A 16,378-nucleotide genomic window follows, 5' to 3' on the forward strand; every position below is an offset into this window, starting at 1 on the left:
GTGTGTGTGTGTGAGTGTGTGAGTGTGTGTGCAGCAAGCATGTGTACATGCGGGGGCAGGGCATGCATGTGTGCAAGTACTACTTTGGGTGTTGCCCCTCAGAAGACATCCACGTTTTGTTTTGAGACAGGGTCTCCCTCTCTCTCTCTCTCTCTCTCTCTCTCTCTCTCTCTCTCTCTCTCTCTCACACACACACACACACACACACACACACACACACACACACACACACAAACACACACACACACTTGGTCCTGAGACTCACTGGTTCAACTAGGTTGGCTTGCTGGCCACTGCACCCTAGCAATCCACTTCCCCAGGACTGGGATTACGAGAATGCACTTCCATGCCTGCCTTTTTATATGTGTGCTGGGAATCAAACTGAGGGCCTCATGCTTGCCCAGGAAGTTCTTAGACTGAGATGTCTACGGCCCCGCTACAGCTTCATGCCATTTTCTCATTTCCTCAGGACATCTTGCGTCATAATTTATCTCCTTTCTTTCCTTTCTCCAAATCCCCTCTCACTGCTGGCTCCTTCCTCCATCAGTGGACATGCTCAAACAAACCCTTTGGGCTATCAATTGTGCACTGATTGTTTTAAGATGGATTGGAGAGAGGGAGAACCAAGCCAGAAACCCAATTAGGAGGGTTTTTCAGATTCAAGGAACCAGTCTAGGTTAGTGAGAGAGAGGGGAGCAAACAGTAAGATTCAGGGGGTGAGTTACTATCAGGATACCCCAAAGTGGCTGCTGTTTGTTCCTTTGCATTGTTTCCTTTGCTGTTTTGGGGGCCCCTTCTACTTTTCCCTGTGAAGTGTAGTTTCAGTACACTAGGACTCCCCAAGACATGCACTGAGAAAGGCACTCACTGGAAGATAGCTTGTCATGTTTTAAGAGGCTGGTTGATGGGATGGGAGAAAGAATGCGGTGGAGGAACTCTCATTCCTCAAAGTAGGGTCCATTATACCCCCTTACTGCAGCTGTCATCGTCACCCCTAGTTTAGAGCTTAAGGCAGTGCAGGTGAACTGCCTTGGAGGCCTGGAGGTCACAGTCTGATAGGAGCCTCAACCCAAGGTGTTTGAGTACATAGCCACTTTCCTCCCCAGGGCTGATGGAGAGAATGGCTTTTCTTGCCTTTTCCTCCTTTATCCTCCCCTCAAGCCCCACAGTGGCTAGTCCCACAGTGGCTAGTCCCGCAGTGGCTAGTCCCACAGTGGCTAGTCCCACAGTGGCTAGTCTCACAGTGGCTAGTCCCACAGTGGCTAGTCCCGCAGTGGCTAGTCCCACAGTGACTACTCCCACAGTGGCTAGTTGAGTCTCACGTTGCCTTGCTGTCATCCAACCCTCTTCCTTCTCACACATCTACAGATTGTTGTCATTGTGCTGGGCCCCACAGAGATAAGCTGGGATTATCTCAGTCCTTCAAAGTTAACAACCTTCATTCTGTCCGCAAACTGAGTTCTCCATGGCATTCAACGTCTTCACAGGTTCTGGGGAAAGACTATGAGGAACACCACTCCTGCCTGCCACATCCTAAGATCAAGAAGAACCTTAAAAACACTTAAAGCTGCCTTCTCTCGAGTATCCCAAGCCTTCAGAACTGCCTCTTGGTGCTGAGCAGATCCCAGCTAACTGTGCTAAGTGTCAGAAGACACACAGCATGTGTTGCCAAGATCCTTGCTTCAGCTTTCCTCCGACTCAGCCAGTATGACGTTTTCCCCATCTTCAAAGCTTCATTTTTCTTTCTAATCCTGTTCTGCTCACCCCAAAAAGTTAATTTTGATTTGTGCCGGTGGTGTTAATTCCCAAAAAGTCAGCCGAGTAGAACATGACAACACTTCATACATATTGTTTTGCTGGCAGGAAGTAGATATTCGAAAAAGCAATTAAATTATGGAATTATCCTCGATGCAAAGGTACCAGCCTGAAAAGAGTATTTCCTTCCCCCCTGCAAGAAGATCCACAGGAGAACTGCCTTCATTAGTGTGTAGATAATACAACTGGTCCAGCAAGCGAAGCAATGCATACACAGAATACATGGAGATGTGTTTTCTAGGCATCTCTGAAAGGCTCGGTGTTTGAGAAATGTGGCCAAAGCTGACTCTAAAGCCTTTCTTAGTGTTGCAGAAATGGCAAACCCACACATAACTGGTTCTTGTTGGTGCAAAGAGGAGATCGTTGCGTGCTGGATGGCTGCCCTTATTGTAGAGGATGGGATAGCGCTCATCTTTAAGTGTGTAAAGTTCCTCAGGGCTGGAAACAGCCATCTGCTGTTGCCTGGGGTCTAGGAGGCACTCCACACATCTGTGACTTGAATCTATTAAGCTTTTTAATACTGCAAGGTTCTTTCGGCTGAGCTGTAGGCATGCACTGAAAAAGTAGAAAGACCCAGAATGTCTCAATGACAACTATGTCATTTGGTTCCCCACTCCGTTCATTCAGCCATGCACCAGACACTGTGCCTCCATCTCCTGAGTGCCCCCAGTGCAGCTTACATCGGATACAACTCTGTATCAGAGTCAGTCATACAAGTAAATCTGGAGCTTGTGTGAGAGCTAGCGACAGCATGTAGGCAAGACTTGTGGCTTCTCATCATCTCCCGGTCTCTCACTTTACATTCTGAGTGCATTTGTCCTTATAATCTTCCAGGTTTTTTTCCTCCTTTGCCAATTAGATGGGCTATTTGACCGTGTTGTTTTTATTTCCAGCTCCATTTGCTAATACAGCCTTTAGGCACTTGCTACTTGCTCAAGAAAATGAAACCTTCTCAAACTAGTGCAAATAAAAAGAGGTTATTACACAGGTCTGGCAGGGTGTCACATGACTTAGGGAAGTTAAGGAAACAGTGGGGGTTGGGGGGCAGCTTTTTGGGAGGCTGGCCCCATCCATTTCCACTCTGCCTCTCTCCCATTCTGACTAATCCTTAAGAGTCTGATTGGTGCATTCTGGCCTTTCAAGCCAGCGGCTTCCTGACCATTGTGATTCCTTGTGAATATACTCTGATTGCTTCCTGGGCAGACTCACTTACCAGAAGGTGCAATTACAGATGATCAGTCCTGACTTATCGTGGTTCGACTTACAATTTCCACCCTCATGCTGGTGCAAAAGAAACACCCTTAAAACCGTTCTCGTTTGCACTTTCAGCAGAGTACTAATAAGTTAAGATTCTCAGCACTTTACTTCAGAACATGCTTTGTGCTGAATGGCAGTGTCCAGCTGTAGGCTACTGCAAGTGTTCTGAACTCATGCAAAGCAGACTGGCCTAAGCTATAACATCCTGTTGCATAAGTATGCCAAATGCATTTATGGTTTATTTTAATTTGTGTGTGCTTACATTTGTGTGTGTGTGTGTGTGAACATGTGTGCTACGTGAGTATGTATGCATGAGTGTGCACGTGCCTGAGGAGGTTAGAGGTCAATGCCGGGTGTCTTCCTCAGTCACTTCTTACCTTATTTTTGAGACAGTCTCTGACTGAACTTGGAGCTCACTGATTGGCCACCCTGCCTGACTAGCAGTCTCGGGGATCTTCCTGTCCCCACCACCTTATGGATTTTTGAGCATGTACCGCTGCTACCCAGCTTTTTTACTTGGAGGCGCTGGTGAGCCAAAGTTTGCTTCTCACACCTACGCAGCAAGCCCTCACCCGCACTCACCATTCCCGTCCTCCAAACGCGTTGTTGCCTTACCATGTTTTTAACTTCTGGAGGACTCATTGGTGCTTTAACACTGTTGGGAGTCACGGTGCACCTCTGTTTGTCTGTCTCACCTCTGTTTGCATGTCTCTTCCCCAGCTCTGCCCCTACCTGCACTGTTCCTGATCTGTCCAGACACCCAGTGTCGGGACTAGACTTTTAGCAAGGAATTAAATGAAACTAAGAGGCAAACACATGTTGGCCACATTAAAAATGTGATGAGGAAAGAACTTAGGAAAGGGTGTTAGGCACACTGTCCCTGCGTCTGTGGAGGAAGAATGTTCTCTAAGCCGCTAGTTACAGGACGATCTTTCCAAAATAAGCCTTGGCCTGCATGTAAGTTACATGTTCTTGCAGTTCCAAAGCCATACCTTCATGGCCTATTGAGAATACCCCCACTCTTTTCTGTTTCAGACTTAGTGAGCAGCTAATTTATGTCAGATTCCGTAGCAGACACTTCACACGCATCAATTCTCCCTATTTTTACAGGCTCTGGCAGATAATAGCCTCTTTTTATGAACCAAGTTTCAAAGATCTGAGCAGTTGACCAAGGTCACATGCCAGAGCCAAGATTAGAGCACATCTCTGTTAACTCCCGTGCTCTTTCCACGACATCTCTCCATCTAGGAAGCATCCTCCTGCCTTTGGGCAGGCATTCTTGCTCTTCTGTAGTGCCATCGTACCTTGTTCAAACAAAGAACACAGCACTGACTCTCATTATAGAGCTCCCAGCTCAGCTGCTCCACTGCACCCTTCTTGGGACAGAACTAAATGTGGCTCTCTCCCGTCTCCTCAGTACTTATCACTCAGAGCAGACTCAACTGATGTCTGTCTCCTAAGCTGACTCTGTAAAGAGAGAAAGGCATACTGTCCACTTTCTTCACAGTCTCCAAAACTCTAAAAATACCAGCGTTCCTGACTCTATAACAGTAGAACTGTAAGAATTTTTAAAGTGCACAAATATTCTTCCAGTCTCTGACGGAAGGCAAAGAACATGTGTATGTTCTCTCTACCTATATAACCCTTGGGATGCAGTCAGTCAGTGGGGACCCGCTGTGTTATTGTGGATGGTAGACACAATAGTAGATGCTAGTGGCTGTGTGGTACCAGCATGCTGGTGGAGTATTTGTTTGGCTCCAAGCAGCAGCTGGATGTGGCTACAGGATGAATTCACTAAATAAACGGCTATTAAATACCTACGGCACACACAGTATCAGTCACCCCAGAATAGCCATGGTAACTGTATAGAAATGGCAGAGGGGGATTCCACCCTCAGACTGCTTGCAATCCAGTCAACATAGTGTGCACACAAATCCGTAGGATGCCAGAGGTGCTCAAATATTTAAAGACGCATACTGAGAAAGGGCTTTGAAGTTGAGTCAGGAACCCTTCTGGTAGGAAGGGTTAGAAGGAGTTCATGCATGCACGGCTGTTGAGCTGGAATATGAGAATGGGGACAAGATACATCTTACGTCAAAGGAGGAGCCCTGATGAAGGTGCAGGGTGAGGAGTCAAAACTGGTATGAGGCACTTGTCTGTGCTGGGTAGAGGAACAGAGTCACTTGGAAAAGCAGGCTGGTGCCCTGGTACCCTATGGCCTTGAATGCCACAGTGTACAAACTGCATTTCATTGCTAGTTCTTCCGAAAGGGAATAAGATGGTCCTGATTCTTTGGCCATCGCCCTAATTCCACGTGTTCTGAACCCATGAGTTCAGGTCACCACAGATCAAGAATACTTTGCAAAGAAAGTGAACATGTATAGAATTTTGTCTTGTCATCATTTCCTAAACAATGCAGTATAACTATTTTCATGGTGTTTACATTTGACAGGGTATTTTAGAATACATATTTAAAGTACTTAGAGAATTTGCATAGGTTACATGCGTACCCATTTTTTGTAAGGAACTTGGGCTTCTATGGGTTTGAGTATCTTGGGATCCTGGAACGCATCTCCCACACGACCACAGGAGAACTATATTTTTGGAAGGACGGCAGCATCAGAGTGAATTTCCAAGGGAGATTGGAGAGGCTGGTTATTTTGTGTCTGTTGATAATGCTAAGTCTTGGCTGATCACACAGCAGTGTAAGTCGATTGAAAAGTCTTCCTTCCCTGGATTGCTTTTGAAACTCCAGCATGGTTTAAGACTCACTGGTAAGCCAAAAAGAATGCCGAAGGCTCCATTGCAGACTGGCTCGATAATGTGCAGTGTGAACAAGGAAATCTGTTAACAGCCCTTCAACCAGCTATGAACCGAACAGCATCCCATTGCTTGGTTAATGCATGAGCCAATAGGGTGGGGCCTGGTGCAGAATATACCAGAGCCTGCAGGGCTAGATAGGAAAACCCCTGAGAAAAGAGGGCATCCAGATGAAAATTACTCCGAAAGTAACATCACAACAACAACCCCTTTCTAAATAGCAAATTGAATTTTGCCAAACCAGACATAAATTAGCAGAACCAAAATAGATGAACGTGATATTGGAAGGCTAAAGCAGTTGCTAAATGAGGCGCTAACCAGACATCTTGACTATCACCCAGCAGGCTGAATGGCTGCCTGGTGGGCACGAATGGACCACTCTGTTAGGTTGGCAGGGGAGAGCCCCTTAGGACTGCTGTCAAGGGCAGCAGCTTCCAGCTTCGTTCTAAAGCTGCGGAAGGGCCCAGGGCTGTAGCGAGCGGCTGTGTGTGAGAAGCAGCGCCAGAAACGGCCTCTGCTACACTGCCACTGCCTGCGTGAATTTTATGAATTCACCGTATGCAAACTACCATTAGTCACGCATGGAAGGAGCTGTTCTGACTGCTCTCAGAAGCTGCATTTCCACAGGCAGCCGCAGCCACTGAGCACAACCAGGGCAACACTGCTTTGGCCATCCATGCCCTGTGTTTGCTACCACTTGAAAATGAGGTCTTTCTTAGACTTAAATACCCAGACCCTTAGAGTCTGTGAATTGTAAATAGCAGCTGGCTGCTTCCTGCGTGTTTATTTGCACGCAGGAGCACATGTGATCTCTCCATCCTCCATGAAGTCCTTCCGATAAGAAATGATGTGGTGGATTTATGAATTGTGCCGCTCTCTTGATATTGCCAGAGACCAGTGACCAGAGCAAATAGAAATTAGCCTAGAGTTCAGCATTACTGAGGAATGGCTAAGAGCAGACAAGATCCCTCACACCTTATCTGCTCATTTCTGGAAAGCTTGGAATTCCTCTCCTAATTAAGGACCAACCCTACAAGTTGGTACTACTTCTTCTAGATTAGATCCTGGAACTCAATTAGTCATGATTTTCTGGAAAGACATTCGGAACTAAGATATATAAAATAAGGAAGGTCTGGGGAGATTGTTCTGTTGGAAAATGCTTGCATGAGGATTTTAATTTGATCCCCAGCACCCACATTAAAGTTAGACACTGTGATGCACATCTGTAATCCCAGGATGGGGGAGGTAGTGACAAGCAGATTCCTGAGGCTCACACTAGGTTCTGTTAGAGAGTCATCTCAAAGTGTAAGGTAGAGAGCCCTTGTAAAAGACACCAGATGTTGACCTTTGGCCTTCACATGCACGCATGTACACTCACCTGCTTACAGACATGCACTCACCCACATGCACATACACACTCGCCAGTGGCCACACAACACTGTCTGTCTGCACAGAGCTGGCCATGCTTATGTGGTCTTTGATTCTGATTTTACAAAGATAGGAAAAGTGATGCAGGCATCTGAAGAGAAAGTGTCTATCGAACAATGGCTTACACTATGTTTGCCTTAACATAATAAAACACGTTTGGCAGAGGAGAGTCTAGAAGCAAGGGAGCAATTATTTTTATGTTGATTTTATGATTCCGGTCTTCGCTAGTCACACAGCTGTGTGTAGGTGGCTTGAAAATTTTGGTCTTATGTTGCAATAATGTACTTAAGGTAATTAATAACTAAGCATTTTATTATTCAGAAAGGCATGCTTGCTGTGGCGATAATGATGGTCATTATTATGAAATTTTACATATGAACAAGCTATAGTGGCTTGAACTGCTAAAATTGTATTTATTTAAAAGGCATTAGGAGTTTAATATAGGTAACTCCAATGCACTACTAGGTACAAGGCAAACATTATATATTATTAGCGTTGATGGCTTTCCTGGGCTGGCTTTGGTTTTTGTTTCTTTGCATCTTGGTTTAAATGCAGCAATTTTATACATGCCAAGCAAGTGTTCTTCCAAGTGAGCTTCATCCTTGACCCCATCTTAGCCTCTTCTAAAAACATTGTAATGTTCAATGAGAAAGAATACTGATCTTTGAAACATGATAAATGGATGAGATAAAAGGACTCAGCAAACAACTGAGGGATGCTCACAAGGCCAGCATGTTGTATATAGCCTTGTAGACCCCAGCATGTTGTATATAGCCTTGTAGACCCTAACTAGTCCATACTGTGGAGTCCTGTGCTTCCTGCCTAGAATGCTTGTCCCTCCCCTCCCCGCTTCTGTCCAATTCTTCTCATTCATCCTCCACATCTGAGTATATCTATGGAGTCAGATGTCCCTGCCAATGATTTTACAGCATGTATATGCACCTTATAAGAGGAGTCTACTCTGTGGTCATTTAAGCATTGTCTACATCCCTCATGACTTTCATGATTCAAGAAATTTGGTGCCTCGCCACACAATAACTCAGTGGTTCTCAACCTGCCTAATGCTGCAGCCTTTTAATACAGCTCCCTGTGCTGACCCCCTAGCCATAAAACTACCTCCTTGCTACTTCATAATGGTAATTGTGCTACTGTTATGACTCATAATGTAAATATCTGATCCTCAGGATATCTGATATGCAGCCCCCACAGGGGTTGTGACCCACAGGTTGAGGACCACTGTAGTGAGTATTTACATGTCTGCCACTGGGGAGGCAGAGACAGGAGAGTTTGCGGCCATATAATGAGGCCCTACGTAAAATAAATAAAGAATATTCACTGAGCTGGAGTTTCAAAGGGGAGCAGCAAAGCAGTGAAGACTTAGATTTCTTTTTTTAAAGAGTCAATTCTTCCAGTGAAGTCTAGGGAAACTAAGAACCATAAAACGTAAGAATAGTAAAACACCCAAGGGAGTGTCAACTGACATATACAAGCACAAATTCTATTAGAATCTCCAAATATTTAGCATTTTTAAATGTCAAGATTTGAAACCAATCTTCTGGTCAATAATGTCAACATCTCTACAACTCCTATGCCCACAGCCTATACAATTTTCTCATTATAACCTAAATACTGCTATATACAGATCTGTGTGGAACAGGCAGCCTATTTTCTTACATCATCAAAAATTAGTCTGTACTGCTCAGTTAAATGTCTGGTCAATAGTGTCATATTACACATACCATGCTTCAATAATCCATACCCCATGAATCCAATTATAACAAATTCCGTTAACTCTGAAACCCACTGGTCCTGACTTAATGCTGAGTGGCTCGTGTATAGACTGTACTGTTCTCTAATGAGCACTTCCCTCCGTCTCTGCACTGTGCTTGCATTTGTTAGTGCAGAAATTCTTCTGATAAGATAGGGGTAAGATAGGTTATGCTGAAATGCGTAGAACAGTCTGTAATAATCACAAGTTCTTTGAGATAAAGGTCAATTAATTCTAGCAGGCAACCAGAAAGAATCCATGCTGCATTTAATGGAGGAGTTCCTCTACATCATTGAGGAGTGAACACTTGCTTGCAAGCATCAGAATTCTTTTTTTTTTTTTTTTTTTTTTTTTTTTTTTTTTTTTTTTTTTTTTTTTTTTTTGGTTTTTCGAGACAGGGTTTCTCTGTGTAGACCTGGTACTCACTCTGTAGACCAGGCTGGCCTTGAACTCAGAAATCCGCCAGCCTCTGCCTCCCAAGTGCTGGGATTAAAGGCGTATGCCACCACCGCCTGGCTAGCTTCAGAATTCTTGGCTCACACATGTATTTACCTTTACTCTGTTTAATGGTTATTTTTCAGAAGGCTGTTTGAGATCATTTTCTGTAACATAGCTGGGATTCCCATCTCTCAGATGCAGGGCTCCATAGTCTCCCGTTTTTATAAACAGGGATGGAGTTGCACAGCACATGTCTTTGACCCTCATATAACTGCCTCCACTGTACCCAGAGAGAACTGAGGCATGAAGCTATTTCTGTATGTTTTCTAAAGATACTCCTGAGCGAGTGGAAAGGAAGCCTGAGACAGAAAAAGATTCTGTGTCCTTACGGAAAATACATCTTGTATGTATCTCAGCCTCCGGGAAGGTTGGTTGCCAAATCCAAGCTGGCTTTGCACAGTTGTTCTTGCAGCCTCACAGGGAGACCTCTGTAGAGGTGTGTACACAAATAAAGTAGGCATCCAGGGGATTAGCAGTACAAATGCTCACTTCTCTGAAAGGCCTGGAGTATGTTTGTTGGCAAGAAGACAGATGGGTTAGCTTTCCTGGGCCTTTCTAAGTTATAATTCTGCTTTATCTAGTGGGGGAATCTGTAGGTGAACAGTAGTCAGGGCATTTACCTTTCTGTTTTTCTCTTCCTTTTCTTCTAGATCTATGCAGTTAGATCAGTTGTTCCGAACAAAAGCAATAATGAAATTGTCCTGGTGCTCCAACAGTTTGATTTTAATGTGGATAAAGCCGTGCAAGCCTTTGTGGATGGTAGGTATACATGCCTGTCCGAAACTGAAATGTGGGAGCTAATTAAATCCAATAGCCTGTATTGTTTCCTTAAATAAACTGAACATTAAATAGTTTCTAATACTTCTCGTAAGAGATTAAAAAAAGAAAAGATGATACACCTTTAATCACCACCGTCTGGAGGCAGAGGCAGAATGAACTCTGTGAGTTCAAAGACAGCCTGGTTTACATGGTAAATTCCAGACCAGGTAGGAATGCATAGTGAGACCCTGTGTTCTGAGCCAGCTATATAGTAAAAACTGATCTCAAGGAAGAAAACAAATAAATGAAAAATCGCAACAGACTTCAAAAGAACATGGACGCATTGTAAGGGCAGAATAAAGAAGGGTGTTCTCCACTGTTTAAAAGAAGAGACTGTGAGGACGTTCTAGAGGACACTAATCATAAAGCTACTGGATCTTTGCCAGTTATCTCAGTTTGTTAAGCATGTCCTGTATTCGACGGTGTCCTTGTGAGTAGGGGACAGTGCAGTTCTTTGCTGACCTGGAAGGCCTCATCTCTTCAAGTTGGCTGAGTGTCATGGCTGTGGTTCTGAAATTCCATGCTCAGACAGTCTAAGTGAACTGAATTCCTGACAGTTGTATCACTCAGTTAATCATATGACCAGTTCATCTGCCTCTTAATTGATTTTGGTCTCTTAGGAAAAAAAAAAGTTGTTTTTTTTTGTTTGTTTGTTTTTTTTTTTTTTGGAAGTGCTTGCCTTCCTAAAGGCAAGCATTATATTATTATAGAATCTCAGATCTGAAAAAGTGTTGATCTTGTACTTATTTTACAGATTTGAGTATCTTTTCTATAAATTGTGGGGAAATTTTCCTTAATATTTTGTCGTGAATAAAGATTTTCTTGTCACGGTTATTAAATGCCCTGTCTCCTGGCATTTTTTTTTCTACTTTGTAAATAATGGACTAGCTAAGCGCAGCCTGACGAGTGGGGTCTGGAACAGACCTGCCAGCAGACGTCTCAGCTGTTCCTCCTTCACACCGTGTCAGGGACAGCAGCGTGATTTCTTAGATTTGTGAGGCGTGGACTAACCCTCTTGAGTTTCCCAAGTATAATTAAGCAGCTCAGGGCAAGATCCAGAACCCAAGCACTGTGCTCACATTCTGTACCAGCCATGGAAGCTCGGGGTCCTCACTAAGTTAACAGAGGATGAGCGTTCAGATGTGCAAGCAAACCTCCTATGTGAAACTTTCCCACTGTTTGCCCTGTTTCACCGACAATGTGATTATAGTGATGTATAATCTTTAGTCATTAGGACTAAGCGGTAGCTGCGATTTGCCCCACACACAGCCCTTTTAAATGCTGTGAGTATGCACATCCTAACTCCGAGACACAGTCTCCTGACTGGTTTCCCTTGCCACATCATTTGCATGAACAGAGGTTCAGAATCAGTTCCAGGCTGCTTTCCCCCCCTCCCCCGCCCCCACCTTCCATTAGGAAGGGTTTCTGTTGTCATGTGATGGACAGCAGTGATGGACTGTCATCAAAGCTGTTGGAATTGAGTGGAAGGTCTTGCTTCTGGGGTTTTCATCTTGTCCACATCAGGGTCTCATTACAGCTCACTGGCTGCAGCAGAGGATCCTCATCCATTGAGTTGCAAACCAATGGGGGAAAGTGGCTTAAAACCCAGTAGAGTAGTCAAAAACTCTTTGTTGGGAGTATTTTGCGGACCACACTCAAGCCACTAATTCAAATGGCTTTCTGAAAACACCTCCAGGCACGTCTGGCACCATGAAAATTTAATAACAGCACTTTCAGAATCCTTTGTAAATAAGAGTATTTCTTCACAATTACTCTCTTGTAAGCTCTTGTCCAAATCACAAGTAAAGTCATCAATGTCAAAATATGAAACTGGGACTAATAGGTGTGCAGCTACAACACAGTAGCTTGCCTTGGGATAAAAAGACAGCTTTTAACAGGTGGTTTTTTTTTTTTTTTTTTTGAAGTTTAACTTTATGTAGAAAGTGGCAGCTTAGCTAGCCACCAGAGTGACCCTGGTAAGTCACCAAGAGAAGTGACAAACCCCAGGAAACTGTTGACAAACATTAACTCCTAGGGCAAATTAGAGAAATGCCAGCCCAGTTACTAAATAGCATAAATTCTATTTTACTTTTGGGTGCAGCTTTGCTATTTCAGGTGCATGCAACTCAAACAAGACAAGGAGGGCACTGAATTGGGAACTCTGGGTAGATAGGAGTGATGAGCCTGTTAAACACAGCTGCATCCCAGCATCCCACTTGTCTGTGAGTGACATCAACCACAGGAGCTACTTTGAAAGTTTGAAGTTAATCTCTGGTTAGCCAGTACCTTGTAGACAGTTATTATTGTAATACTATATTAATGTGAAGTGATCTGAGAATGCTCTAAATTGTTAGACAATGTAGGATCCTCTCCCTTACGAAGTTCCTGCTTATATGGAATCAGCTGATTCTTCATTATCAGTAACTAATCTAGATTACACCCAGCAAATTAATATATAATAAATAGATTTTTGTTAAAGTGCATGGAAACTGATAGTAGCTGAAAGTGATAAAGTGTTTCTTAGCTTCATCGGGTCAAGGTTATGTATGTGGCTGGGCAGGCAGAGCCTGGGACCCAGTTAGTCATTGAATGAACACTCTGTTGATTTGAAATGGAAACCTTGTAAAGAGCACATCCTTCCTCTCCATGGTGGGTGGAGAAAACAGATTCCCTCCTCCTCAGCCCCCTGCAAGTCTTGAACTAATTAGTAAGAATCAAAACGGACCAAGGATGGCGGCACAGAAAGGTCTGCCTGTCATGGTTAGTAACACAGAGAAGCCCGTGTTTGGTTCAGAAACTTGTAGTACTTTATTCATATATCAAACAGAACAATTTTAATTCTACCTATGGCAAGGAAGTTATCAGAAAATTCTCAAGACATATCTCATATTCCCTAAGACAATAGGATAAAAAAAAAAGTATGCTTCACAAAGCAGGGTTTAATATTTTTATAAAACCAAGATTGTGCAGTGAATTAAATGAAAATCTTGGAAAAAAGAAACAGAACTGGCATTTTTATTAAGATAGGCTGGATCAAAATAAATGAAGAAGTCCGCCCTGCCCTGCCTCCCCTCCCCCATGCCACCCCCATTGCTACCAAGCATGGATGAATTTTCTGTTCGTTTGATTGTGTGGATATTTGTTGAAGATTCTTTCTCTTTATCTAGGCAGTGCTATTCAAGTTCTTAAAGAATGGAACATGACGGGAAAGAAGAAGGTAAGATTAAGGGTGACGGTGAATTAGTAATATCTTCAGTCAAACCTTCAGGGTTGTTATCATTTCAACAAAGCTGCCAATTTTGTGCTTCATTCGAACTTGTTAATATGCACACCCAGAAAGCTTTCGAATCTATGCTTTGCTCCAGTTACCAACTACTTTCATTCCTAAGGCCCTTATTGTCTGTTCAGGGTGTGTGTGTGTGTGTGCGTGTGTGTGTGTGTGTGTGTGTGTGTGTGTGTGTATCAACCAGGTGTGCTCGAGGAGGACCAGAGGTGTGCTGCTCTGTAAGTATTAAGAGGAGCCCAGTGACACAATCCAAAGCATTGAAGATGCTAATAGGCCTGAACATGTCCCAGAGCACAAAGGCAGAAATTAAGGAGTGCTTTAAAGATACTTAAAAAGCCCAAAATATATTTTCACATTTTTTTTCTTACCCCAAGTGAATCTATCCAATGCTGCTTTAAGATACCCTTTTCCCTGGCATCTGAAATCAGTCTTCAATAAAAGAGAAAATACCGTAAAGCCATAGAGAGCAAGGGTCCTCCTGGAACACTCTAGAGCTGTCCCCTGAAGGCAATGGAAAGATATTCCTCTGTCCCTTTCACATGACAACACTGTACTGTGTAATCACAGGAAGGAGAGCTCCTGGGCATAGCCAGGGTGTGTCTGTAGCCACCAGCGTCCCATTTCTCCACTGACACCACAGGGCCTGCTATTTTGTTTCTCACGGGATATATAAATTGCCAACCTACCCTGCCCATGAAGGGAAGATCACAGGCCTAGGAAACAGGTTTTGAACCAACACAAAGCATCAGCCTTGCTCTCACGCAGTCCCAAGATTGCAGGCATTGCTGGGATCATCCTTTCCTCCTTCAGGTTTCATGGAGAATAGGTGGAATTAGGAGATTTTGCCGTTTTGTTTGCCACCATTTTTGACAATCTCTGCTTCTCTTTAATCATAGCTTCCCAGGCTTCCCAGTGAGATAAAGATGATTTGCAAGTGATTGAAAGGCAGTATTTATCTTTACATGGAAAAAAAATTTCGGATGTGTGCTTCGGTTTCTAAATTTCTGTGATGGGGGTGGGGAGAGAAGCAGAGACAGCAGCTGTGGACCCAGTTCCTTAGTGAGGTTCCTCTTGTGGGTTCAGTAGGGAGATGAACTCCAAAGGCCAGCAGTGAGGGTTGGTGTATGGGGGTGGGGGTAGTTCCCACTGTCCCTTAAACCTGTGCTCAGCAATACAGATCTCTCACCCAGAAGAACCCTGGCATGATTGGGATGTTTTGGAAAACAAAGGAACAAGGTGGAAATAAAGAGGGAAGAGCAAATTCTCTAGGTGTCAGTTGGTCTCTGAGTGTACTGGAGGACAAAGCCATGCTGGTAGTCTGCAGCAAACCCAGGTCCCACAGGTGGAACACACTTTCTAAGGGGTCAGGTATCTGTACCACTGATGGTTAAGTACACTGAATACCAAATAGATAAAAACCAAAGTCAGGGGCTCCTGGGATGACTCAGCAGGTAAAGGCATTTGCTACCAAGCCTGACTTCTTGAGTTTTTTCCCTGGGATCCATATGGTGGAAGGAGAGAAGCCATTCCTGCAAGTTGTCCTCTGACCTCCGCACATGCCTTGGAATACTGTAAATGTTGGAGGGAGGGAGGAAGTGGGGGGGGGGAGAGGGAGAGAGGATGCACACATCCAAGAAAAATGGGTCTGTCAATTAGAAACATGTTGCCCATGTCCTGGTTTCTGTTACATACTCAGTGACCAAGCATTTGAGGAAAAACACAGTAAAATTCTGTGAGACTCTAAATCACTTTGATATAAATATAGTCTGGAGCTATTTCAGTGTATATGTAATGAACAGGTGAGAGGGGTCCTGGGTCCAGGTAGAGCGAACAAATCTGGTATTACCTTGTAATACCCATTGCCCCAGCTTAAGTAACCACAGAATGATTCTGGAGCCTCTGGCTGCCTTAAACATGATGCACAATGACAACAATTCCTGCAGCCTCCTGATTGGTCAATGCCTGTTGCAGAGATCCATGTTAGGCCCGCCTGTGGAGCAGGCTTATGTTGGGGAGACACAACACACATCTGTTCACTGATCCCACAACAGACCAAAGTACAGATAGCACCATCTAACTTGGTGAACCAATGGGTTTTATTGTGTTTACTTATAGAAATATGGGTGAGGGGTTACTTAGAGGAGCAGAAATGACTCAAAGACAGCTGCGTCACCCAGCATGGGTGACAGCTCACAAAGCTGGAAACCTACAGCTCACTGCACAGCCTACGACAGCTCAACCGGCTGGAGAGTGTTCTTTCCAGTGGCTCTCTTGGTCTGAGCCTCTGCTAGGCTGCTCTGCTGGTCTCTGCTTCTTCCAGGCTGCATGGCTTGTCTCCAAGCCTTAGCAGTTTGGCCAGTCAGAGAGAGACTCAGAACAGTATTGTTTACTGTCAGGAGGGAGGCCACGTAGTGTATCTGGTGAGTTTCAGGAACTTCCTGTTAGTTGTTTGCAACATTCAGGAAACAGCTATGCACCTCTTTTTGCTGTGAATAGCCTGCCTTATTCCTGTCAGTCCTCCCCTTTGGCTCCCTCCCCAGATAATGGAACCTGAGTATCCAGCTGGCCTCCAGGTCCTGAACTGGTTCAAGAAGCAAGAGCTATTACTTCTTATAACCAGTTCTGTAGGAAGCCATTTCATAAGCACATCACCACTACAAGATGGCATTTGGCTTGCCGTTAGTATC

General features: G+C 44.2%; 1 protein-coding gene across 6 annotated transcripts in view; it reads left to right on the forward strand.

Annotated features, from left to right (window-relative positions):
* The window catches only part of Spats2l (spermatogenesis associated serine rich 2 like), a 178,046-nt gene that overhangs the window by 94,271 nt on the left and 67,397 nt on the right, over positions 1–16,378 (forward strand). For all 6 annotated transcript variants that reach the window (XM_031367545.1, XM_031367544.1, XM_031367543.1 and 3 more), the window contains 2 exons: positions 10,237–10,345; positions 13,573–13,622. In XM_031367545.1, coding sequence (XP_031223405.1) covers positions 10,237–10,345; positions 13,573–13,622 — 159 coding nt within the window. The remainder of the gene's footprint in view (positions 1–10,236; positions 10,346–13,572; positions 13,623–16,378) is intronic.

Source organism: Mastomys coucha, unplaced genomic scaffold, assembly GCF_008632895.1.
Source record: "Mastomys coucha isolate ucsf_1 unplaced genomic scaffold, UCSF_Mcou_1 pScaffold14, whole genome shotgun sequence".
Taxonomy (NCBI): domain Eukaryota; kingdom Metazoa; phylum Chordata; class Mammalia; order Rodentia; family Muridae; genus Mastomys; species Mastomys coucha.